At 43.0% G+C, this 26,693-nt stretch overlaps 2 protein-coding genes across 2 annotated transcripts; one reads left to right on the top strand and one right to left on the bottom strand.

The window, feature by feature from the left end:
- Positions 1–1,217: 1,217 nt before the first annotated feature.
- DNAJC8 (DnaJ heat shock protein family (Hsp40) member C8) lies at positions 1,218–23,371 on the bottom strand. The gene is made up of 9 exons (XM_082864182.1): positions 23,282–23,371; positions 20,867–20,968; positions 11,734–11,790; positions 9,041–9,107; positions 8,428–8,522; positions 6,799–6,870; positions 4,028–4,119; positions 3,080–3,155; positions 1,218–2,030 (listed from the first exon to the last, which is right to left on the bottom strand). The coding sequence occupies exons 1-9, from the start codon at positions 23,357–23,359 to the stop codon at positions 1,908–1,910; spliced, it is 762 nt and encodes a 253-aa protein (XP_082720308.1). The 5' UTR covers positions 23,360–23,371; the 3' UTR covers positions 1,218–1,907.
- A 994-nt stretch (positions 23,372–24,365) lies between these two features.
- Positions 24,366–26,405, top strand: ATP5IF1 (ATP synthase inhibitory factor subunit 1). Its single transcript, XM_082864231.1, has 3 exons — positions 24,366–24,487; positions 24,582–24,673; positions 26,140–26,405. The coding sequence occupies exons 1-3, from the start codon at positions 24,401–24,403 to the stop codon at positions 26,282–26,284; spliced, it is 324 nt and encodes a 107-aa protein (XP_082720357.1). The 5' UTR covers positions 24,366–24,400; the 3' UTR covers positions 26,285–26,405.
- Positions 26,406–26,693: the final 288 nt, after the last annotated feature.

Here is a 26,693-nt window from a genome sequence, read left to right as displayed (position 1 = left end):
AGGTGAGTAAGAGCCTGGTTCCTCGGTGTCACCGTTGAGGTCATGAACAACACCTGAAACTGCCTGCCGCCAGACTTATGTGAGAAAACAGGCCCAAATCGTTTACGCTAGTTATTCCCTGCAGCTGAAAACATCCGACTTCGAAAAGGTCACCTCCTCTAGGAAACACTCCCTGGCCGCTAAGAACAGGATCAAAGGCCCCCTCCTCGAAGCGGTGGACACATCGTGCCTCTCATGATCTTTGCACCGGTTCACCATCCACACGCCCCAGTAGGATGCGGTCGGCAGCAGGGACCCGTGCTGTTCACCACTTTATCCCAAAGCCAGCGTATTTGTTGAGTGCCTAAGCATACCAGTAGCTGATCACTGGTACAGCCTCCTGGAGGACAAAGACAGGGGCTGGCCCTCACGAACTTGCAGAGCTCTAAGAAAGGGGTGGGTGTGTACACACACACCCTGGAGTGAGGTGGGCGGCACCTCCCTGGCCAGGATGATCAGCATTCCCTCACGACAGGTGTCATTCCGCCGCGGGTGACTAAACAGTTCCCTCTCTCTGCCTCGGTCAGGTTTTAGCTAGAACCCCTCCCACCCACCCCCTGTGGTCTAATCATCTTCAGTTTGGACTCGCTTAGCTGCACTGGGAAGGACAGTAAGACACCCGAGCTTCTGTCCCCTCCCATAGAGAAGCAAGTCAAAGTTGCAGGATCTCTTGATACAAGACATTGTACCTCTGTGATTACTGGACATCTTTACTCATCTACAAAACAATGCAAAAGTCTGGCTTCAAGTCACCCAGCTTCTCCTGTCTTCACATTTTAGGTGTCACCTTTCTAGTTTTCACCTTATGTCCCTCCCAAGGGCTGGTCCTGTCTCTCACAGCCAGCACGACACTGGAGTATATACCGTAAGCAGGATGCTTCCATACGTTATTTCATTTAATCCTCAAAATAATCAGTATTTTCATTTTGCACAGAAATAATCCTGGCAACACCCACTGAGCACTATGGTAGTTACCTTACATATGCTGTACCTAATCTTCCCTGAAAGCTGCCAGTGATCTATATTCCCATTTGCAGATGAAGAAATTAAGGTTCAGCAAGTAAGGGGTCAGAAGCCAGGTCCATGCAACTCCAAAGCATTTTGCGGATGGGCCAAGCCCGACAAGAGACTCACCCGTGGAAAACTACCTGAGCAACAGTACACCAGTGGTTCGGGTATAAAAATTTATTACACATACAGAATATTACCACTAACAAACGCAGACAGGCTGGGACACAGTGGTACTGGAGGGAGGATGGCTAGCTCTTTGGAAAGTGAACAGGTTTGGGTGGCTTGGAGCCTCATGCCACACGGATTGGCCAGTCAGACGGGAAAGCACATGCCAAACACCACGGGACGTCAGGACATCGAGTGACTGCTCTGTGTGTCCAATGCCTTCCCATCTGATCTGGGGCTTCGAAGGACGCCACACCCAGAAGCAAGCAACTGAAGGAAAGGGGCTTCCTAAGGTGGCCCAGGCTTGTCTCTGAAGTCATGGCAACACCATTTTAAGCAATATGTTTAATTGGATGATTTCCACAAACTATACACGAGGTTTCTAACCATCACAATTCAGTGAAGTACAAAACATTAAGTTACAGGCTGCGGGAAGAGAAGGCAGCACCAATGGTGGCACCTTCCAGATCCCGGTTGGTCTAGGGGTAGGGGTAGGTTTCTTTTTAAACCGAGCCCCTCATTTCAATGTACAAAAGAATTACTCTGATCGATATTAAATTGTATTGAAAACAAAATGGACTAAAAAGCAAATACTACTCTATGTTGGGGTGAAAATGGGAGGAAAGAATGAGTCCTTCAAAGCAGGAGGGGAGACAGGTGAGGGAAGGTTCTGTGGCTGTGACCCCAGGCGGTCACTCACGCTGCTCCATTTTTACTTTGGGTGGTCTCAGGAAGGTCCTGTTCTTCTTCTCTTTCTTTCCTTTTGTATTTGCTTGGAAGTTTCGCCAGCTGTCCACACGACCATCTCGACTTTCCTAAGCACAGAAGAGGTTTGAGGTGAGGAAACCAGTTAGGGAAAGGAAAGGCCTGCTCTGCCGTCCCCCTTGTAGCCCAGCTCGGCCCAGTCCAGTCCTCTGGAATAATCCAAGAGTAGAACAGAGCAAGAGCTTTTCTGCCCCTTCCATGGGCCCAGGAAAGGGTCATACCACCCCTAGAAGGCAGGATAAGCCACAGGCTGGAAAGGAGGATGAGACGGATAATACTCATCACAACAAAGCCATCGTTTGCTGGGAACCTCTGGGCTAGACACTTACTGCACGCTATTCCTAACCCTCACAAAAAGCTGCGGTGTGTCGTGCCACTGGTGTTTCACAAACGAAGACACCAGGGCTCAGAGGTTGCATCCTTTTCTCAAAGCCATCTGGCTTGCCAGCAGTACAGCCGCTCTTTCCCCCGCCCCTTCCTTCTGCCCCTTAAAACCTGGATGGAGGCGTGAGGCCAGCACAATGCCCGGCCAGCTGTGCTGGGAGGGCCACTGGGATCCCTCCCTCTCACCGAGGGGCCTACTCATTTTCTCTCTGTGCATTCACTCCGTGGGACAGAAACAAAGCCATCATCGTTGGTTAGCCAATCCTTACCCTGAGTCCTAAATCTTACAGAAGATAAGACCAAATGGTGCTCAATTCAGGAAACTGGTTGAGCCCCTGAAGGATATAACCAGGATGTCGAAGAGGAATCAAGCCTTAAGTCTCTCTGCAGGCAGGACACCGGGGTCACAAGAACCTCCGTTTCTACTAACAGGCCTCTAAATAGGGCGCTACTCCACGTTTACCCCCTAAATTAGAGGTGCCAACCACTGTTCCTGAGCCCACTTGCAGCTGTGCCTATCATGCCCTTGCCAAGCTACAGAGCGCAGAGGTGGCTGAGCCAGGACTCAGTCCCCAAAGCCCCCGCTCTTCCCCACATAAGCCATTTCCCCGACTGTCCACCCCAGTCAGTCCTGGCAATGCCCAGGAATCAAGCTTCTATGCTGGGAAGTCTTCTTACTCTGGAATAAGACTCCCTGGCCACCTTGGAAACTTACCTCAAAATTTTTCTGCCACTCCCTTTCTCGTTTGGCTTTTTCTTGAGCTTCAATCTCTTCTTCCCTTTGTCGCTTCCTAGGAGGAAAACCAGGCCATAGGATTTACATGATACCTGGAGACTGTGTTAACCATACAAGTTAGGCATTTCCCCACAAAAGCAAGCGTATAAGGTAAACCAATTCCCTAGAGCTCTCCAAAGACGGCTGTCTGGAAAGGGCTCAAAGCACTGCACAAATGTCATTCTAAAACATGCAGATGAGACTGTGGGGCAAGATACAGATACCCCTGTCCCAGAGAGAGACAGACAAGGTCGTCAAAGCCCAGCCAACAATAATCGCAGGTTCCAGGCCCAGTCCCTGCCATCTGAAGAACCCAGGCCACCTTACTTCAGTAGAGTGACCATGACAATAGCAGAGGTTCTTGTTCAAGAGGCTCTCTGGACAAAACCCTACCCTAAAGCAAGGCCATTTCACACAACCCCAACTAGCAAAACCTAGTTATTGCTAAACACCAATCAGCAATACAAAATACATAAACTAAACTAACCTCAAGATTTCTGATGAGCAAAGGAAATCATACTTTCCGGCAACAAATATATTGTAAGTGATTACACTGTACAACACTACATACTCACCAGAGCTGCAGCCACTAGTCACACAAAAGGCTCTGGCCTGAATAACTGCCTACTTCACTCCAGGAAATCAGGAAGAAAACACACAGCACTCTTGATTATAAACTCCCTTAGGACAGGCCTATTCAATATTTCCCAAAAGTCAGAGAGAATTCCTTACCCTAGTGATTCAAAGGTTTGGCTGTTTCAGATAACTATTTTAGACAGTCTCTTAAACGATGTATTGTAACAATTCCTTCACCAGGAAAATCTCCGAAGACCATCTTGGTTAATCTAGGTATTCAGACATGGCTTAAACGAATATACTAATATATACCTTTCATGCATCTCTTTGGCTTCTCTCTCTTTCCTTTTAATTTCCAGCTCAGCAAAGAGTTTCATGGTCTGTTTGTATACTGCTTGTTTGAACTACAAAAAAATTAAGAAGAAAACAAAGTAAATATTTTACCAGCAATTTGAATCAAATATTTTTAGATGGAGCCCAGGACAAAAGCAGATTAGACCAGCAAGGAAAAAAGACTCTCCAGAGAGAACCACTTCAGGATGCTGGCTCTCTCCTGGGAGATAAATAACACATCCTCCTATGAGCTCTTTCCACTTTCACCATTCAGATGATACAGAGAAGCCTTGCTCTGGTAAAAAGCACCAATTAAGAGAAAAAAAAAATTTTACCCACTTATCACAACCACTGAAATTTTGGAGGGCCCTTTCTTCCAAAGAACTTCCAAAAATAACTTACATTCTTTCTTTTCACGCATATTTTATAATTACTCTGAGCTAGGCACCAAGAGAGGTACTGGAGATATGCAGGTGCTATCAGACTAGTCTCAGGAGTCTCCCAACTGTGGCAGAGATACTAGTTGTCCCCTATCCTCGCCCCATGACGTGTTCTACCTTCTTGTACACTCCCTTATCTTAAAGCACATGGCCACCCAGCGCAAAAGCTTGTATTTCTCAGGCTTCTCTGTAGCTAGGCGTGGCCATGTAACTTGTGTCAGCTAATGAGCTATAAGGAAAAGTGATGTAGCAACTTTCTGGAGTGTCCTTAGAGGGAGCACACTTATCCCTCCCGCCCTATTCCTCTATCCTGCTGTTTGTACATGGGTGAGGTGATGACACATCCCGGACTGTGAGAATGGAGGCAACACACTTGTTGGCAGAGCCACAGAAAGGAGGACACTGAGTCCTTGAGTGACACGCAGTCCAGCAGCCATCTTCCCAAAGACTTACTACACAGGAGAGAAAAAAGTCACTGACTTGTTCAAACCACTGTCGTTTGGGGTCTCAGTTGTATGCAGCTGAGCTTATATTCTGACTCTTACGTTGGCAGAAACAGGTAACACAGCATTAGATAGAAAACGAAACTCTTATCTTTAAAACTTTTTCCCCCAAATATATTTTAAATATACAAAGAAATATAAAAAATAACCCATCATGCAGATTTCATACGATTTATATCCGAAAATCAGAGACAATGGAGCAAGAGTGACATATGAAAAAAGGGGAAGTAAAGGAATCCCCAAATTAATGTCACTTCTCTTTAGTACTGTTACCTCCCAGGCACTGCTCAATGAAAGCAATGCTGACAAACTCCAGCCCCTAATAAGGACAAACATCAAAGAGGTGAAGGAATCTGTAATGAATATTTCAATATTTTTAAAAGCTCCTGGATGAACAGTTTCTGGTGATTTTAATTTTTTATATTTTTCTGCTTTTTCCAAATTTTCTAGCATTAGCATGTGTTCCTTTATAAGCAGGAAAAAAAGACAACTAAAAAAAGTTAAGGTTCTTAACAACTTAGGAGGAGCAAGGAATATTTATAAGAGGGTCTTCAGAAAAGACTAAAAAGGATAATTAAAGGGAAGGGAAAGTAAGGCTGAGGAGAAAAAAAACTACAATACTGGAATGGAGTAAACCCCAAACAAGTGGCTAGTGGAAAAGATGGCCTAACAGTTCTCAAGCAGTGTCACCAAACAGAAGAGGGGACCAGCTGCTGTTAGTAAAATCACTGGTGTAAGAAGTTGATAGGAAGTTTCCAGTGAGCAGTTTCCAGCAGCAGTAAGACAGCTGCTCCTCTATAAATCTTTTAAAATAAGCATGTGGATTAAGTTATTTACTGACCTAACTTGAGGCAAGATTAAGATGACTTAAAATTTTTCAGGCCAGTGAGGCAATCAGACACAAATACATAAGTAGAATCTCTCTCTTAACCAATCTCCACTGAAGAACCCACAGGATTAACAGATGCTCAGGGACTTCCCTGGTGGTGCAGTGGTTAGAATCTGCACTCCCAACGCAGGGGGCCCAGGTTCAATCCCTGTTCAGGGAACGAGATCCCACATGCATGCCACAACTAAGAGTTTGCATGCCACAACTAAGGGGGCCGCAAGCCGCAACTAAGACCTGGCGCAACCAAATAAAAATTAAAAAAAAAAACAACAGATGCTTGCCATTTCCCTGGAAGCACATTATTACCTGCAGCACAATGGGTACCCATGGCTGTAGACAGCTGTTTACCAAGAGTCATTTGTGGTTGCTCCCAAAGCTGTCTATCCCAGTTGCAATTACTACTGTACTTATGTGATTTAAACATCACAGAAATTGATGTGTGTGGTTATAAAAATAAATGCTTGTTGGTTCTTTTAAAACTAAGTGGAATGCTTTAGAAAGAGTCAAACACAGGTCCCTAAAAATAACCGCTGTGGAATTAGGTACAGGTGAGACATCTGGAAAAGACTGAAAAAACAATCTAGGATTCTGCTCTTGCTTTGCTTCACAGGTACCTAAGTTTTCAATGTTCTTCAAAAGAAATTAAAAGCAGAAACTATGGATAATGCTCTGTGTGTTTTATAAAATAAAGTCTACTGCGAACTCCAATGAGCAGACAAACCCTCAAAGGAAAGGCCATAGCCCTATGTCCAAAAAAAGGTGGATTTTTCAAAAAGGAGAATGAATATACATTTTAATATTTTAAGTGAAAATGTTTCTAGCACGTATGCAACATTCCTTAAGCTTCCCTCTCTTTAACCCACCAATCAGTGAACCCATTCACACAAGATGAGGTGGTTTTTCCCATATTTAACTTACCAGCTCAGGATCATCCTCCTCCACATTTGTAGGCTTTCCTTCCTTCTTTAATTGCTTTTTTCGCTCTTTCACCTAAAAAGAATTTTTTTCCATCAAAAAATGAGCGCTCATACTTTGAGAATATCCATTAAGCTGCACACATAGAATATGTGCATTTTTCTACAGGTATAACAAAAAGTTTGCATTGAAAAAAGATGAGCCACTCCCCTCCCCTCCAAAACAGCAACACAATCAAAGAACACTAGGAACCAGGGGTCCTTTCTCTAACCTCATCTAAAATCCAACACAAGGGGACCGGCTGGGGAGTTGTCCCCAACTTATCAGATCCTAGGCCAGATCCAAAGAGCCTCTGATACATTGAACAGATTATGCATTTATCTTTCATGGCTTGTGATTATGTGTTTATAGCAAAAAAAAAAAAGTACATTTGTCAAGTTTTAAAGAAGCTACAGAATTTGCAGCATCCAGTATGATTGTTTTCTGGCCTTTCTGCAACGGCATTCTGGATACTTTTCAGTGAAACCTCCTTAAACCAACGATCTTCACAACACATTATCTGATGTTTTCATCACTTTGGCAACCATTGAGATTCCCCCAAAAAATAAATATATCCATTCACAAAAGAATGGCATTACTCCATTAAATTACCATTCAGTCCGGCAAAAAGCCAAGTGCCTTCCAAGCTCAAAAAGGCCCTACTGCCACCCTGTGGTCAGAAAGCCTGAGGGTGGCTCCTTTACAGGTAAAATACAGAGGAAGGGTAACTATCACAATTCAGGGACAAATTGTCAGGTTCTTTTCTGGTTGCTACCGGAATTTGGCCCTCAAATTCCAACACATGACCAGCAAGACACAGTTATGGCAGTCTGTCTCTTCTTTTTACTCATGTCCCTCATCTAAATTGGCCTCGTTACTATTATTGGTTATATAGTTGTTACAGATTCCAAAGCTCTTCAAAGAAAAGGTCACATCCATATTCACTCCCAACTGAAACTGCTCTTAAAGAACAGCCTCAAGATTCTTGCCCTAGCAAGTAAAAACATACAACAAAGACCTTTCTTACCTCAAGGAAGCTATCTTAACATTTCCCACCACTCGGGAGATTTAGGTAATGGAAAAAAATAAAGACAGCTAAAACTGAATTTATTTCAATTGAGTCCTTCCCAACCCTATTATTAATACAGACATGTATCTCGTTCTATTTTTTTTTTTTAATATTTACTCATATCCCCTTGCCAGCCTTTCTCAAGCCCTCGTTTCAACCCTTTCACAGAGACAAGCATAAAAGTCCAGGGTCAAGCAGCACCACGGCTGCTCCACTGTTCCACTTTCAGAATGGGGCACTGCGATGCGAGAGCAAGGAAAACCCTCTTTCCACAACAAGGGGCTGCTGGGGAAAGAGGCAGGAGCAGCGTCCTGGCCACTTATCCTGAGCTCTAGGAGTGAATGCCAGATTCAGGCACGCACTGTTCACCACCACAGCAAAGTGGTGGGGACCACAGGAGCAATCAGGCCCATCAGGCCAGTCAGGCATTGCTATGTTAATGTTAACATTTACCCTCCTACAAGGCAAGGCGCCCAAGGCTTACTAATACTTCCTGTAAACACAGCAGCACTATAAATACTTACGGTGTGTTCCACGTATTCTTTTCCTGCCTGAATTACATCCAGGGCCCTCTTCTTTTGTTCCTGATCCAGTAGCAACTTGTAAGCTTTGTCCACAGCTAATGCAAAACATTGAAATTAACTGTTTCTGCAAACACCCTCTCAAAGTCTGAACTATACTCAGGCAGTGTAAATGGACTTGTGCCGTCTAAAAGCATTCCCTACTTTGTTAAATCATTTACTGTTGTTAAACTACTTTAAAAACATACAACTACAGCAATGATTTTCCTTGAGAGCCTTGGAAAAAAATTAAATATATGCTCAAGGTTAAATACACCACATCTAGATTTAACTCAGTGATCAAATTCTTCCAATTATTTTTTATGTTCAAAGGAAAAAAAATGATCCTATGCAGTAACAATCTTTGTTGGCACATAAAAGTTTTAACAAACCAAAGTTAAGGTCTATTTCTAAACAGCAACATTCTGCTTTGAATGACAACCGTTCTACTGAAAACCACAGGTTCTTCATGACCAGAAGACAAAACTGTAACATTCTTTTCTTGATCCAGGACTAGGAACAGTTAGTCCCGAGCACTGACAATATGTTACTCAGAAGCAGGTAAATATACAAATACCTTCAAAAGCCTTTTGTGCTCTGTCAGCATCATCTTGATTTTTGTCAGGATGCACCAATATGGATAACTATAATAAGAGAAGATAAGCTTTGTCAATAAGAGGGACGTTTAGTAACTCTTCGCCTGCACTGTGCCTCTTTACAACCAAAAGCTCTTATTAGGGCAAAAACTGCCAGCCAGAAGCATTTTTAAAAAATTAATAAATATCATAAAATGCCCAGAAGTGTTAGTCCTTAATAAAATTCAAGTACCAATAGGTAACTGCACAGATGGAAAACATTTATTTGAGAACAAATGTAAGCCTAGCATTATGAAGATGTTGTGATAATTTGGGAGGGGGAAGGAAAGAACAAAAAGTACCAAGTTCCTTTTATGTTTCTTACATGGAGCACTAGAGAGGATTAAACAGGTCTGAGATATCACCTCTTTCCTAAAAGAACTTCTAATATCGAGCAGTGGCTCTCAGTTCTGGCTGCGTTCCAACCCTGTGCAGATTTTTAGGAATACAGAGGTCTACTTTCCAGCCTGAGACCTTCTGAATCAGTCTCTGGCATCTGTACTTTTCAAACCTCTACTAGACTGGATATCAGATGATGGTAAGGAATTAGTGTTAATTTGTTAGGTGTGACAAGTAGTTTTGCAAGAATATGTCCTTTTTTTACTTTGGTGGGATAACTGCTTAAGTACTTAGGGGTGAAGTATCATAGTGTCTGTAATTTACAGTTCTGCCAAAAATACATATATAGTTAACGAAGGGAACTGTTGCATATAGATGGTGAATATATGGGCTTTCATTGTTTTATTCTTTCTTTTGAAAATATAACAAAAATTTCTTATAACAAAAAGTTAAGCAAAAACCTCCATAGGTGATCCTTTCAGACAGCCAGGGTTAAGGACCACTGACCTACTGTCACCAACAGCCAGGGTTAAGGACCACTGACCTACTATTACCGACAGCCAGGGCTAAGGACCACTGACCTACCGTCACCGCCAGCCAGGGTTAAGAACCACTGACCTACTGTCACCGACAGACAGAAACAGTCTGAACAGAGGGACTGTCCTCGGGGATGACATCAAGTAGGGATCTACTGCTAAATCCAGCATTACTGGAGCCAAAATCCTGGGCTCCAATTTCAACTTCAATCACCTGCTAGCTGTGAGACCTTGAGCAATTCACTTGATCTATCTCCGCCTCAGTTTCCTCCTCTCTAAGTGGGACAATACTGTATACCTGTATCTCACTGGGTTGTTGTAAGGATGAAATGAGATAATGAGTAAAGAACTTAGCATACTAACACACAATGGCAACAGCTAGCACATGAAGAGGACATACCATAGGCCAAGACCTACTCTAAGTGCTTTAGGTGTGTTGCCTCCTTCAAATCCTTATAAAAACCCCAGGGGCAGCCACCATCATTACATGCATTTTACAAATGAGGTAACAGGGCACAGGAAGGTTGAAAGTAACTTGCCAGAGCTCACACTGCTTGTAAGAGGTACAGCCAAGACAGAAACTCGAGTCATACAGCTCCAGCACCCACACTCTTAACTATTAGGCTCTATTAATGACTAAATAAGAACTCTTATTGAGTTCTTCCTATAGCTACATAAATAGTCTAAAAGTTTTGACTATGAATTTGAATGACTGCTTATTGAATTGGGAAAGACTTCTAATGCATTACATTAGAAAACTTGAAATTTTAGAAGAAGGGGAAAAAGCTGAATGTAAGTGCAGAGAAGAAGTCAGGAAGCAAAAAAGCTATGAAGTTATATAATGGGAAATGACTGAGTAGGCAAAGATAAAAACACCATGGCTTAACAGTAGATCAGAAGATGATCATGAGTCAGCAATGTGGAGGCAATGACTATTGAAAAAGCAAGCATAACACTGGATATTAACAAGTCTGTCATGCAGGAGCTGAGAATTATATTGAGCACTGGTCAGGCCCTATTAAAATATGAAGTATATAAAAGATATAAGTTGAGGAAAGTTAAAAAAAAAGACATGAAATATACAGAAAATCCAATTTGCAAAGACATTACAGGGAGTATGATTATTCAACTCATAGAAGAAAAGGCTGGGGGGTTACTCAGCTGTCAAAACTGGAAGGGTGTTTTAAAAGGCTACTATAAAACTCTGCAGCTTGAGTTATTAAATATTAGAATGGGCAAGAATCAGAGGTTGTGGATCTCCTTTCCCAGAGAACTTTCTGAAAGCACTCTATATTAAACCAAGTATCTTGAGTATTCACATAAGTTTGCAAAAGATAAAGTTATTGAGGAATAGAACTTTAAAAATAAAATCATTTAACACTGTTAAATGAACTTAAAAATAAAACACTGTTATGAATCTCCTAGAAGCCAGGGGATTTGATAAGTATGACTCCATGTAAGCTCTACTACTCTACCTTGTACTTCTCTCTCTTAATTAAGGAACTGGAGAGATTCTATTTGGATGTAAAATTCATCCTATTCACAGGTAAGCTGTGGTCATTAAATTATTTAAGATTTGTATGTCACTGTAAGATTTTTTTCAGAGTTACATAGCCTTAAAAAAAAAAAAAGATTAAATTTTGGCCCAAAAGTCATAATAGAATGCCCTGATAATAACCCTCAAGTCCTAAGAGAATCATGCACTCAATACATTTTTAAAAGGTTCAAATTCCACCTATTACAGGAATATAGTATCATACCTGCCGAAACCTCTTTTTTATTTCTTCATCTGTCACTTCAGGATCTATCTGAAGAACCTGGAAGAATCAAAATCAAAACTGTAGGGTTTCCCTGGTGGCGCAGTGGTTGAGAGTCCGCCTGCCGATGCAGGGGACATGGGTTCGTGCCCGGGTCCAGGAGGATCCCACATGTCGCGGAGCAGCTGGGCCCGTGAGCCATGGCCGCTGAGCCTGCGCGTCCGGAGCCTGTGCTCCGCAACGGGAGAGGCCCCAACAGTGAGAGGCCCACGTACCGCAAAACAAACAAACAACAACAAAATCAAAACTGTAAAAGAGATTAAAAGAATTTATAGATTTAAGAGATGCCCAATAATTATACATTTTATAATCAGCATCTAGAACAGTACTCAGCATTCTATAACAGTACCTGACATACAGTTCTAAAAAATGTTCAAGAAATATAAATGAGTAAACCAATAACAGAATAATAGCTATAGTGTTTCAGGGTTCTCAAATTAATTCAGTGGTTTCTTTCACTGCATCAGAAAAATAATAAATTACCCTACACCTAGGGACATGTTTACAGACCATGAGAAAAATGTTGCCTTTCTCCTTCATTCATTAAGAAAAGCACCCACCCACCCTCTACTTACCTTTGCAAATGTGGAGAAAGTACAACAACTCAACATGGAAATAATTAGGCTGGCTACCTGATTTTTTTTTTTTTTAATGAGGGAGAACTGTAGATCTTCAAATAAAGCCCCCCCCACAGCTGATTTTCATCTCAATCGAGCAATGTCCACTTGGCTCGACGTTATAATTTACATGGCTCAATAGTTCCCAACCCAGAGTGGAAATCTGAGAGCCATGCCAGGGGTTCACTCCAGGAAAGTCTGATTCCAGCTCAGTAGAACTTAGTAGAATTGGGTACGGTCAAATGACAGCAAAGTCTGTATTTTTTGAGCAACACTGTTTTAAAGATAAGTTTTATCTTTCTTCTCCAACCCTGGGTACCCTGGTGTTGACATTCGTCATCAAGGATTCTGATTCCCTCACCACAAAAACACACATTCATTCAAACATTTACATAGCAGCTACTACCTGCTGAACATGCTGCTATACACTAGAAATGCAAAGATAAATAAGCAGGGGAAACATTTTTTTAAATTACCATATAATAAGAGTTTTTCAAAGAAGGCTTTATTATAAGACATACAATTAAACCAGAGGATTTCATAGTGTAGTCCATGGATTCAACATAGCACCTAACATTTATGTACTTAGTATTCAAGGTGTGAAGAAGGTGCTGAAGGGCAGAGGGAAAGAAGGTCTGTTAGAAATTCAGAAGAGCAGGCCCCACTTCAGTGTGACTGAATCAGAATCAACATTTCAACGAGATCCCCAGGTGATCTCAATCATATTACAGTTTGAGATGCACTGGTAAGGAATGATGACAGAGGTCAGAAATAAGTGCACTTGAAGTTAATAGAACTGATGATCAGTTATTAAAGGGGGCAAAGAGGAAAAAAAAAAAGTAAGAAATCTTGAAAAATACATACCAGGGGCTTCCCTGGTGGCGCAGTGGTTAAGAATACGCCTGCCAGTGCAGGGGACACGGGTTCGAACCCTGGTCCGGGAAGATCCCACATGCCGCGGAGCAACTAAGCCCATGCGCCACAACTACTGAGCCTGCGCTCTAAAACCCGCAAGCCAGAACTACTGAGCTGCATGCCCCAACTACTGAAGCCCATGCCCCTAGAGCCTGTGCTCCACAACGAGAAGCCACCGCAATGAGAAACCCGCGCACTGCAACAAAGAGTAGCCCCCACTTGCCACAACTAGAGAAAGCCCGTGCGCAGCAACAAAGACCCAACGCAGCCAAAAATAAAATAAATTTATAAAAAAAAAAAGAAAACTACATACCAGAGAAATTAAAACTGAAAAGTAATCTGCCAAGCTTAGTCAGATGTTTAGAGTCTTAGAAAAACTTGACAACAAGTAATGTCAAGATTTATAGCAAGCTTTCAACACATTCAAACAGCCCACCTACAGCCGCAGTTATTGGTAGGCAATGAAGCTGAATCACCCCTGCATTCAATAGACTTTTGAAGGTTACTACAAGAGCATACCCATTCTCAAATGTCAGGCATACAACTGGGGTGAGGGAAAAGGAAGAACTTTAAAACAAAGACTTTTCAAGAGTGAGCGCGCCCCATCATACCTTCCCAAGGGAGAAAGGAACCGGGGAAAAGTCACTCGAAAGAAAAAATGCAGCCACATTACGATTTACAGACAAAGGGAGGCAACTGTACATACACAAATATTCAGAGGAGAACCCTACCTTTCCTTGGTTCTGGGGAAAAGGAATGTACTAGAGAAAACCGAAGTCCAACAAACCCAACAAGGCATTCAAAATGAATGTGAAAGGATGGAAATCATCCCACCTTCACACACACAAAAAAGCCTCAATAAAGCTATAGCCTAGAACTAATCATGCCATATGTAATTCCTAAACCTTGACTGGTTCCCAGGTTAAAAAATAAAATAGCTATAATTGAGATTTTTTTTAGGACAATTGGAGTCATTTGAGTGTGGACTTTATGCCAGATGACGTTGCTGAACTGCAGTAATGTGGTTTTTCCTAGGTGTGGTAACGGCGTTGTGGTTATGTGGAAATGTGTTCTTGTTTTGAGGAGATGCATGCTAAAGTACTTAGGCATGAAGCATCAATGTCTGCAGCTTACTTTCAGATGATTTGGCGAAAATGAAGAGGGTATGTATAAATATACACAAACACACACACAACAAAAGTTATTTTTCCAAGGGTCATATCATATGTGTACTGATCACTAGCAACATATATTCACTGAGTGCCTTCAAAGCTAGCTAATCCGACTCCTCTTCTATCGTTAAGAGTTGGAGGTGCCATGTGTGGCCATGAAACACAGTGAAGACAATGGGCCTATACCTGCAGCCCAAACCCCTTTGAAGCCAGTTTTATACATTCAGTACAAACTTATGGAGCACCTGCGATTGCTACATCCTCTGCTCACTACTGTCCTCATAGAATTTAAGGTCCACAAGGGAAAGGACAGACAAGTCACAAATAATTCTTACCAAAATGATAAATACCATATAACCAATATGGCTCTAAGGAAGCACACAGGTCTGTTCAGATTCTTGGAAGATTCTTCTGAACTCTCACTGTGTCTCAGGCTTTGGGGATACTGCAAAGAAAAATCCACAGTCTTGGACCTCAGAGAGTTAATAAATCATCACACAGAAACAAAAATGCTTGACTGTGGCATTTATATAAGTTCCTGAACTCAAATAAACCGCCAGAGTCTCCTTTAGGATCTTCTGCTTGAAAGAGGAATCCAGTCTTGGGTCACATCTGAACTCTCTGACCTGTTAATAATGTGCAAGTTCCAGAATCCTGTGAGATAAACACCTTTCTTTCCAACGTGCTAAACAAGATAAACAGAAAACGAAGTCTGTGGTGCTGCCTTCTGGGTCTTTAAAGTTAAATAGAAGGACCTCCCTGGTGGTCCAGTGGTAAAGGATCCACCTTACAATGCAGGGGACACAGGTTCGATCCCAGGTCAGGGAAATAAGATCCCACATGCTGCAGGGCAACTAAGTCCACGCGCCACAACTACTGAGCTCGCGCACCTCAACTAGAGCCCGCGTGCCGCAAAGTACAGAGCCCACGTGCCCTGGAGCCTGCGCGCCACACTAGAGAGAGAAAACCTGCACTCCACAACTAGAGAGAAGCCTTCGCGCCGCATCCCGCCTGCCGCAAAAATAAATAAATAAATAAAATCTTTATAAAAAATAAAGTTAAACAGAAAAAAGCAACACGATAAAGGCAGGGCTGAGCAGGTGCACAGGTTCATCTAAGCTTATGGAAGGAAGTAGGGGAGGGCCCTTAACCTAAGAACAATTGTAGAATGCATAAGAAAGATGTTTAGAAAATGGCTGAAGGTTAGAAATGCATCCAAATAGTGCAGTGATGGCAGGAAGGGGGGCAAAATGCCCCCTGGATTAGGATTCCTGTAATAAGACCCATCAGAGTCCCTTTTCTATTTGCTGCTCAGGAAGATGGTATATAGGACAACTACTCGCATTTCAATTTATAGCCAAGAGGACAGCTATTACTGCATCACTTCTCCTTAGTAGGAAAAAACCAGTCTGCTTACCTCTGGAGAAAAGTCTGATTCATTTAGATGTCTCAGTAGTTGTTGCATGAAAAAACAGAAGTTACTGATTTCCTAAATTGCTAGGAACACCTAATCCTGACTTAGGGTCAAAAACCAACTTTGTAAGAAGACAACTGGCGGGGACTTGGGGCTAAATTAGGAGTTTGGGATTAACAGATACACACTACCATATATAAAACAGACAAACAACAAGCACCTACTATATGGCACAAGGAACTATATTCAGTATCTTGTAATAACCTATAATGGAAAAGAATCTGAAAAAGAATCCACACACACACACGTATATATAGTATAACTGAATCACTTTGCTGTACACCTGAAACTAGCACAACATTGCATACCAACTATACTTCAATTAAAAAAAAGACAATGACACCCATCCTATAAAGTGGCCAGCATATCTGTATGAAAGAGAAAAGACAAAAGTTCTAACGGACAGTCATGGATGGAGTCTTGCTCACTCAAACACAGTGTGGCACCTCCCCAAGTTTGTCAACCTTACCATATTCTTTACACATTCAAACACACTTCCGGGAAATTCCCTGGTGGTCCAGTGGTTAGGACTCCGAGCTCTCACTGCCAACCGCCCAGGTTCAATGCCTGGTCAGGGAACTAAGACCCCACATGCCATGAGGTGAAAAAAATAAATAAAATTAAAAAATAAACACACTTCCTATAATCAGGACAGGAGCTATGGGGCAGTAAGTTCCAGACCACATTAACTGGTAGGACAGTAAAATCCTAGCATTCATACTGGTCCCAACAATCTGTTACTCCTCATCAACAGATCTCCACAGGAAACACTAATTATCTTAAATAAACGGGTAAGTTATATGATCATGTGTCCTCTTTTCACAGTACATACTATCTCAATTTAAAAATATGACTAGGGACTTCCCTGGTGGTGCAGTGGATAAGACTCCATGCTCCCAATGCAGGGGGCCAGGGTTCGATCCCTGGTCTGGGAACTAGATCCCATATGCATGCTGCAACTAAGAGTTTGCATGCCACAACTAAGGAGCCCGCGTGCCTCAACTACAGACCCAGTGCAACCAAATAAATAAATATTAAAAAATATATATATATGACTAAACAGAAAGGACATATCATCAACTTCTTTATCACCTTTCAAACATATTATGTCCCCCTACGCCCTCCCCAAAATCATATCTAAATACTCTTTAAGCTTTTCATCTTCCTCTTCGCTTTCAAATATGTTAAGTGGGGCCAGGCGAAGTAGACATCTACTTTGGGTGAGGAGTCAAGATGGCTCAGAGCAGAGTGTCAGAGCCCATCTGGGACAAAGAAGACAGTAACCACACGAGGAGTGTCGGCTAGTCATGTGGTGCTGGAGCCCCAACAGGGTGAGAAGAGCATCCACAGAGGGGTAACTTGACATAAAAGTGCCAAAGTGGGTTGAGGAGGGCACCTCCATGGACAGCTGGCCTGCCATAGGGTGTTAGAACCTAAGCAGAGTGAGACTGTCAATATGGGAGGGCACAGGGTGCAGGAGCCCAAGCAAGGACACCTCCACAAAGCCCAAGCCTAGCATGGGGTGTGGAAGCCTGTGCCTGGTGAGGTGGGTGCCCACGTAGGAGAGCATCCAATATAACAGGGCAGCCCAACTTGAGGGGTAGGAGCCCAAGTACAACTGGCACAGACAGTTGAACATGAGCAGAGTGAAGAGGACCTCCATGCAGGGGGGGACCTGGAGTGTGGAGTCAGAACCCAATAAAGATGAGGAGGATGTTCCCAGAGGAAGGTAGCTTGACACAGGGTGTCAAAACCAGAGCAGGGTAGGAAGGAAGCATGCGTGCTTGGTGGGGAGGATGCTGGAGCCCAAGAGGGACGAAGAGAGCTCTTGGGGGTGGAGGGCAGGCACAGGGAGGCAGAGCCAGGTGAGAAACATACCCACACCAAAGGGTGACCTGGCATTGGAGTTTAGAGTTCAGGTGTGGGGAGAAAGGTTTTTGCACAGTGAGGCAACCTGGTGTTGGTGTCAGAGTGAAGCAGGGTGAGGAGGTCATTCACATGAGGGAAGGAATGGCAATGGGAGATCGAGATCAGAGTCATACAGGAGGATCAATTAAGTAAATATATATATTAAAGACAGTGGGAGCCAGATTTCTCAGAGAAGGGAACTATGAACATGGAAAGAAAAAAAACCCTAGAATAAACCCTGTGATGTTGGATTGAACTTTTATGTAATACGCGTATGTGTATGTACACACACACACACTCCTTAGCTCTGTCTACCAATAGAGTCTGGGAGTAGTGACATCCCAATGGCAATGGGTATACCTAGCATCCAAATCTTGATTTCTAAATATCATTCTTCATTAAAAGGAATCAGAACTCCTCAAAGAAATGGTTAATTGCAGGCTGGGTCAGGAAAAGTACAAGAGTGCCTAGTAATCAAAGAATGATGAAGACATATCAAAAAGACAGGAAAGGCTTAAAAGTAACCTACTGGTCAAATTTGGGACATTTGAGCATCGAAATAAGTAATATCAAATTATAACCCACTGAATAAAATAGGAAACCCCAAGTCTATACGGACAAATGAATAAACTGAAACTTTGATAAGGACAGTATATTCACACATTCTCAAAGTACCTCTTCATAAAATACTTATCAATTACAAAGGGGAAAAAAGTTAACTTCATGAAGAAACCTAGTAGGCACCTCTTTAAGTGATCAAGTAATATCATTAATAACAGGATAAATCAAAATCACGTACCACTTTACAGGTTACAAAGAGAAAAATGCAGTACCACTTCTATGCTATTTCTGTCAACATTGCATAAACTGAATCTAATGTGAAGAAACATCAAACAAACTCAAGTTGAGAAAGATGCTACAAAATAACTGGCCTGTAATCTTCAGAAATGCCAAGGTCATGAAAGTCAAGGAAAGACTGAGGAACTGTTCCAGACTGAGGGAGACTAATGACACATGACAACTAAATGTAACAGAGATTCCACACTGGATCCTTTTGCTATAAAGGACATCATTGAAACAATTAGCTAGTTTGAATGGGGTCTGAGGATCACATAGTAAAATAAATGCATCAACATTTATTTCCCTTTATTTCCTGGTTTTAATTGTGATATTGTGGTTCAGTAGGAGAATGTTGTTCGTTGGAAAATACACTAAAGTATTTCAGGGAGATGGGGTGTCATATTGACAACTTACTTGCAACCTTTCTGCAAATCTGAGATCGTGTTAAAATGAAAAATATTCTTCAAAAAAACAGAAACAATTGGTGAATCTTTTTTTTTTTTTTGCGGTACGCGGGCCTCTCACTGTTGTGGCCTCTCCCGTTGCAGAGCACAGGCTCCAGACGTGCAGGCTCAGCGGCCATGGCTCACAGGCCCAGCCACTCTGCGGCATATGAGATCTTCCCGGTCCGGGGCACGAACCCATGTCCCCTGCATCGGCAGGTGGACTCTCAACCACTGTGCCACCAGGGAAGCTCCCAATTGGTGAATCTTGAAAATACTATACTAAGTGAAATAAGCCAGACATAAACAAACATTGTATTAGGCACCTGGAATAGGCATTCATAGACAAAAAGCAGAATAGAGCTTACCAGGGGCTGGGGGTAGGAGGACTGGAGAGTTATTATTTTATGGGTTTGAAGTTTCAGTTTGGAATGATGAAAAACTTCTGGAAATGGACAGGGATGATGATTGCACAACACTGTGAATGTACTTAATGCCACTTAACCGTATGCCTAGAAATAGTTCAAATGGTTAATTTTACGTTATGCATACTTTACCACAATAAAATGAAGTGGAGAAAAGGGTTTTTTTTTATAAGTGCTCAATAAGTGTTTTTTATAAGATGTAACAACATTCGTTTCAAAGTTGTTTCTAATTGTGACAATTAGAAACTAGTTTAATTATTGTACAATAAAGGAATTGTTGAAATAATAATTGAGACTTTAAAAAGTGTATAAAAATAGTTTATGTAACAATACAGCATTTAAAATAGCATGGGAATAGATAACTAATAAGAACCTGCTGTATAAAAATAAATAAATAAAATAAAATTCAAAAATATAAATAAATAAAATAAAATAGCATGGGGCTTCCTGGGTGGTGCAGTGGTTTAGAATCCGCCTGCCAATTCAGGGAACAGGAGTTCGAGCCCTGGTCTGGGAAGATCCCACCTGCCTCGGAGCAACTAAGCCTGTGTGCCACAACTACTGAGCCTGCGCTCTAGAGCCTGTGAGCCACAACTACTAAAGCCTGCACATCTAGAGCCCGCGCACCACAACAAGAGAAGCTCCCCCCCCCAAAAAAAAGAGTAGCCCCAACTCACTGCAACTAGAGAAAGCCCACGCGCAGCAATGAAGACCCAACACAGTCAAAAATTTAAATAAATAATTTATATTTTTAAAAAATAAAAGAAAATAAAACAGCATGAACTGCATGACCCTATTTGTTTCTAAATAAAACTAAAAACAGTTGGAGCATAAACAGGTGTTTTCTTAGGTACGATTATACATGATTTTTATTCTTGCTTTTACTGTATTTCTAATTTTTATTAGAAATATGATTTACTTTTATAATCAGGAAATATTTAAAGTTATAAAACTAAGGAAGCTAAAAATTGTATTTGCTTATCTATAATCTTGTGAACATTTTTGGGTTGTTAGGTTTTTTTTTATTGTGGTGAAACAGAAAAGTTTTAACTAACAAATTAAATCAAAGACCCTAAATTTACCAAGGCTAGCTATTCCTTTACATTTGAAAATAAATCCATACATATTTGGGTTACTAAAAGATGAGAGCAAGCTCTGCTCACAATAAACCACCGAAGTTCAACTCCAACTATGCATAGTACAAATTAGGTGTGTGTTTCGAGGTAAGTCTGCCTGCAGTAAAGCTCCCTATCAAGGGCCACAGCAACATCAGATACCTCACCTCAAATGGGTTCAAATTGAAGTAGGAGGAACCAGGACGAGTCAATCTTTCAATCTGATTTTTGGACGTTAGAACTGAATCTCTCTTCTCTATTTGTTTCACCTAAAATAAAGGGGATAAAAACCTCATTAGTAAAGCTCAGTAATGAACTCTGAATTGTCATCTTAACAAGTTACTCACAGACATGTTCAGTAAACATTTATTTGCGTGTCTACACGTTCAAGGTATTTTGCTAAACACTTTGAGAAATAATTACAACAGCTACCATTTACTGAATTTTAATATAATGTAAAAACTTTACAGGTGTTTATTCCTCTCAACAATCCTATATGGTAAGTACCACTATTATCCCCATTTCGCAGATAAGAAAACTGAGAGGTCAACTGACTTGTAACCAAGCCAACCTGTAAGCCAGATTTTTTCCCAATCACCCAATTTATAAACCAGAATTTTAAGCTCAACAGTTTGACGCCAGAGCAAGGCAGCAAGAAGATTCAAAAATAAATGTCACAGCCACTGCCTTCAAAGAGCTTCCCCTCTAATGATGAAGGATGTACTTGTCAATGTTCACATTAATTTACAACTTTTTAAGAAAGGAAAAATACAATTACACTGAAATATACACCCAAAGCAGCACTAAAAAAGTGTGTGGGAGGGAGCAAATAACTCCGCCTTTCTAACTCTAATAGCTAGAAAAATCCCTGACCTGAACACAATGCTAAAGAGAACAAGCACCAGGTAGTCCCAGGAAAACATCCTTGGTGCCACTGTCAGAACTGAAATTTTAGTTGGAACGAATCTCTGGCATGTTATATATACCATCTTTATTTCTATGGCCAAAATGGATTTGGAAAGGATCTCAGTAACATAAAAAGCTAATCCATTTCAGCATCTTCCCTCTTCACTCTTTTGTAAAATAGCACGCCCCTCCCCCCACTCTTTTTCCCACTCATTTTTCCTCATAGCACTTATCACTACCTGACAGTATATTGTACATCTATTCATTATTATCCTTCTCAATAGAATGAAAGCTCTATGAAGACAGGACTTTTCTCTCTGTTGTTCACTACCATTTCTCCAGGACCTAAACAGTACACTAGACTATATCAGGTGCTCAATAAATATTAGTTAATGATGATTAAAGCGTCCTCCTTTAGCCACTTTCTCTCATTAAATTAAACAAAACAGGATTGCTTTTTTTTTTTAACTAAGAAAGAGTAATTAAAACAAGTTCCACTATAACTGCTGAGTACTCATGAGAAGCCAGTAAACTGGTACTAGTGCATTAACACTTTCAAGTGAATTAGACATTCTGAAAGCACAGACTATAAATGGACATACTAATTTGTTTTTAAACTTAATATTTTGGAGAAACCACTATGTAACAAGCCCTGTTACAACTACCAGAGATAAAAGATGAAATGTGACATGGTGCTTTACTCTCAGTAACTCACAGCCAGGTGGGGAGCAACTCCATTCCTCAAATCCATGCCAACCTAAAGAGGTCCACTTTCAGCCTTATTTTAACTCTTACAAAGATGCTTCTGCTTTATATTTCATGAAACTTTCTTATACATTAAACCCTTTAACCCTCATTAAAACTCTTGTTTTAATATTAACTTTCGTTCTACAAACGTGGAAATTGAGGATTGCAAAATCAACGGCTTGAAAGAATTCTGTCACAGTCACGTTAACTGCCTTGCACGAATCCAATCCGAGGTCCTCTGACTCCAAAAGCCATTCTTTTCTTCATTTATTCATTCATTCGTTTACTCAACAAATATTTATTAAGCAACTACTACGTTCTACGCGCTGGAGATGTGATAGTAAACGAGGCTCACACCAAACTCACTCCCTCCCAACATGATACCGAGCTGTCATCTGCTCTAAGACCCAGCACAAATTATTTCACCTCCCTAAACCTCAGGTTTGTCATCTGTAAACGGGAGATAACGCCTACACGGCAAAATGCACAGTACCTAGCGTTCGCTAATGGCAGAAATAACTACCAGGAAAACTCACTACAGATAACTAAGAGTAGAGCGTTCTTCCGTTGAGAATAAAAACGGGGGCCAACCCGGTTAAGTCGCCCCCAGGAAGGCCCAGCCTCCCAGCCGCTGCCAGCCCCCGACTACGCGGACCTGGGGAACTCTGCGCGCGCCCAAGCACTTGGTTGGCCACGATCGCCGCCTCCCCGCAGACGCCGGACCCCCGCCCCTTTCTGTCGTCCAGGGGATCTCCGCGCCGCAATATTAGGAAGAAATGCACACACACTCCCGGAGCCCCCACCGCCCCAAAGGCCAGAGAGGAGGAGCTGCCCAACGATCCACGCCAGAAGGACCACTGCCTTCGCCGGCTGGGAGCGTAGCTCCAGCGGGGTCGCCCCGTTGCCGCCATCCCTCACTCTGTGTTCACCTCACTGTAGAAGGTCATAAATGCCTCCTCCGTGCTACCGCCGCCACCCGAAGCCCCGCTCTCTCCTGGAGCCGCCATTTCCCCGGCCCAGCCACCATGTGACTCTTCTGCGCAAGCGCTACCTCACGTCTTCTTACAGGTCCGCCTCTCCCCCTTGTGACTCTTAAAGGGCTCGAAGCCCAGCCAGACACCGCCAATCTAAGTAAACTCTTCTTTAAACCGAGGTTAAATACACGTGACATACAATTAACCATTTTAAAGTGAACAATTCAGTGGCCTTTAGTACATTCACAGTGTTGTGCAACCATCACCTCTATCTAGTTACAGAACAGTTGCATGGCCCCAAAAGGATAACCGGCACCTAATCAACATTTCGTACGCATATTTCCCAACCCCTGGCAACAACCAATCTGTGTATTGTCCTTATGGACTTACTTACTCTGGACATTTCATATAAATGCAGTCATACAACATGTGACCTTTTGTGTCTGGCTTCATTCGCTTAACATAATGTTTTCCAGGTTCATTCAAGGCATAGCATACATCATTATTTCATTATTTTTTATGGCTTAATAGTATTCCATCACATGTGTATAACACAGTTTGTTTGTTCATTCGTCAGCTGATGGACATTTGGGTTGTTTCCATCTTTTGGCTACTGTGAATTGGTGCTGCTATGAACATGTGTTGAGTACCAGTTTTCTATTTGAGAGGTACAATTTCCTAGAAAGGAATTTGGTAATTCTATATTTAACCTTTTGAGCAACTGCCAAGCTGTTTTCCACAGCGGCTGAACAATTTTACATTCCTACCAGCGATGTAGGAGGTTTACAATTTCTTGACTTCTGCCCCTCTGTTCCAGCTTTTCTATCTCCTCCATTATTTTTCTCCAGTCCTTTGACCCTGGAGCCCTTGCTAGGGGTTGGCTAAGAATAGGCCCGCCTCTAGGCCAGGATTCGCTGCAAACTACAGGAACCCCGCCTCTCCCTCTCGTGATTCGCTACTCTCAGGTTCATCCCGCCTCTCCAGCGAAACGTTGGCGGCCTGGCCTGCAGCGCCGTTAGCTCCTGCGAAGAAGCTTGCACCTCCGGTCACTGGAGGGGTGCTGCACTGACAGCAATGGCAGCCACGGCATTGGCGGCGCGGACGCGGTTCGGCGTGTGGAGCGTCTGGGCCATGCAGGGCCGGGGCTTCGGCTCGGAATCGGTACGCCGCCGGCGGTGCCTGTTGCCCCAGCCCTGAGCGCAGATCCCCCCTCTGCCGCCCTCACCTTTACCAATACCCCCGTCGCTTTCCGCAGGCAGACAATCTCGGCTCCAGTGCGGGCGCGATCCGGGACGCCGGTGGAGCCTTCGGAAAAAAAGAGCAGGCCGAAGAGGAGCGATACTTCCGGTGAGGCCCACGGGACCCTGAATCCAGCCCTATATCTCTCACGGCCTTCCAGTCCTTCAATTGTCAGTCGCCCCACCCATCCCTCCCTGGCGTCCTGGGGCGCCCCATCCCCCAGTAGAACTCCCGGCCCCTGAACCCATTACACCCAACACTTGAGGACCCGACTCTCGCCACCTGTAGGGCGCTTCCCGTGCGCTGCCGAATCCCAAGGCCTCCACGCCCAAGCCGTTTCCACCTGCGGGTCTTCAGAACTCGCCAACCACCGCTCATCTGTTCCTGAATCTTTCACCATCCCCACCCGTGGAGTTTACCCCGCATCATGCCAAACGCCCCCCAGATTCCTCCCAGAGTGTCTAGACCCGACGGTTCCAATACATGCAGACCCCCTGAGCCTGACTCCCTCGGCCCTCACCCACCCATCACCCCAGGCCTCAGCTTTGCTAGCCCCGCGTGGATGGATTCCCTGACTCCTCAGAACCTCTCAGCCATTTCTAGACACCCCCCGCCCACCTCTCCAACTGGCCTGAGCGAGTGGGTCGTAGAGCATGTAGCAGCTGCTCATGGCTGGAACCCCGTCCCCCACTCCTCGGAGACTTGGCCTGCTCCACCCAGCCCAGCTTTTAGGAGTATGGTGTGGACTGGGCCTACCTATCCTGTTTACCAACCTCGAGTTATCTTACAGTGACTTCTATCCACAGTGAGGAGCAGCGTGGAACTAACGTAGCTTCTGCTTCTCCTTGACCTATCTTTTCTCTTCCACCCTCTCTTGCTCACACTTAAGAATTACCACCATAGCACCTGCCATACCAGAGAGACAAGGTGCAGCCCTTAGAGATCATCTAACTGGCCTCCTGCATTGTACAGTTATGGAAAACAGGGGCCCATATGTGGCCGAACCAACATTTGAATCACCCCTTCTTGAGACCTAAACTTGGACTGCCAAGTACTGCGAGAGACCGCTTCTTCCCCCCCCCCCGTTTCATTTTGGCCTTTACAGTGGGTCTTGCAGTTCTCAGGTAAAGAAAGCCCTAGATTAACTGGGATAGGACACATATATTTGTCCTTTAACTATGCCCCTTCGTATATCCCACCCCCACCTTTTGCTCTTTTTCCTCCCAAAAGGGATTCTGTTCTCTGGGTTGTTCCTCTAATAAGTCCCCCAGTTAGGGACTTAAGTCATACCTCTCTGGAGTTTTCTACTGAATCTGAAAGGAATCCATCATTAGCGGTGGAATTTCAGGCACTAGCACCAGGAAGATGGAATCATTTTGGTCATCTCCTAAAAATGATACACCTTAAGGTGGAGTATTCTTAATATGGGGCTTGAGAGGGTAGACGAGGATGACCAGCCAGACTCCCATGGGATTGGGACTCCTGTTCTTTGCCTTAGGTATTTCAGATTATGCTTAGAGGTCTCTTTGGGGTGAAGGATTGGGATTAAACCAAGAGCCACTATGTCCTTGTAGAGCTCGTGCTAAAGAACAGCTGGCAGCCTTGAAGAAACACCATGAAAATGAGATCTCTCATCACATGAAGGAGATTGAGCACCTGCAGAAAGAAATTGAGCGGCACAAGCAGTCAATCAAGAAACTAAAACGTGATGATGATTAAGTGCACACAGTTCCCTATAGCATGGCTACCTGTTATTGCCCACTTCTCTTAAACCAGACATAGTTCTGGTTTAATTAATATCTATCTGTGTGCTTCCAACAAATTATAATAAATTGTCATCAGTGAACTGTGTCTAATGCCTTCTATCTGAAGAGGGGTAGGGGGATACACTACTGAACCACTAAAATGAATCAGACAGGGTACCAGCAGTAGGGAACTTGGAGACAAAGCACAGTGTGATAAGTGCTGTGCAACATGGGGGGACCAATGTGACATGGAGAATGGAAAGGCCCCTTTCCCTGTCGGACACTAGTCAAGAGGTGTTCAGAGAAAGCTTCTTAAGGAATAAACCTCAATCCAAAGCGTAAGGTCAAGAGCAGCCTGGAAAACAGGAGTGATTGCTTAAAAA

The sequence above is a fragment of the Leucopleurus acutus genome, assembly GCF_964270905.1.
Source record: "Leucopleurus acutus genome assembly, chromosome: 2".
Taxonomy (NCBI): Eukaryota; Metazoa; Chordata; class Mammalia; order Artiodactyla; family Delphinidae; genus Leucopleurus; species Leucopleurus acutus.
This window is presented reverse-complemented; position numbering and strand designations above follow the sequence as displayed.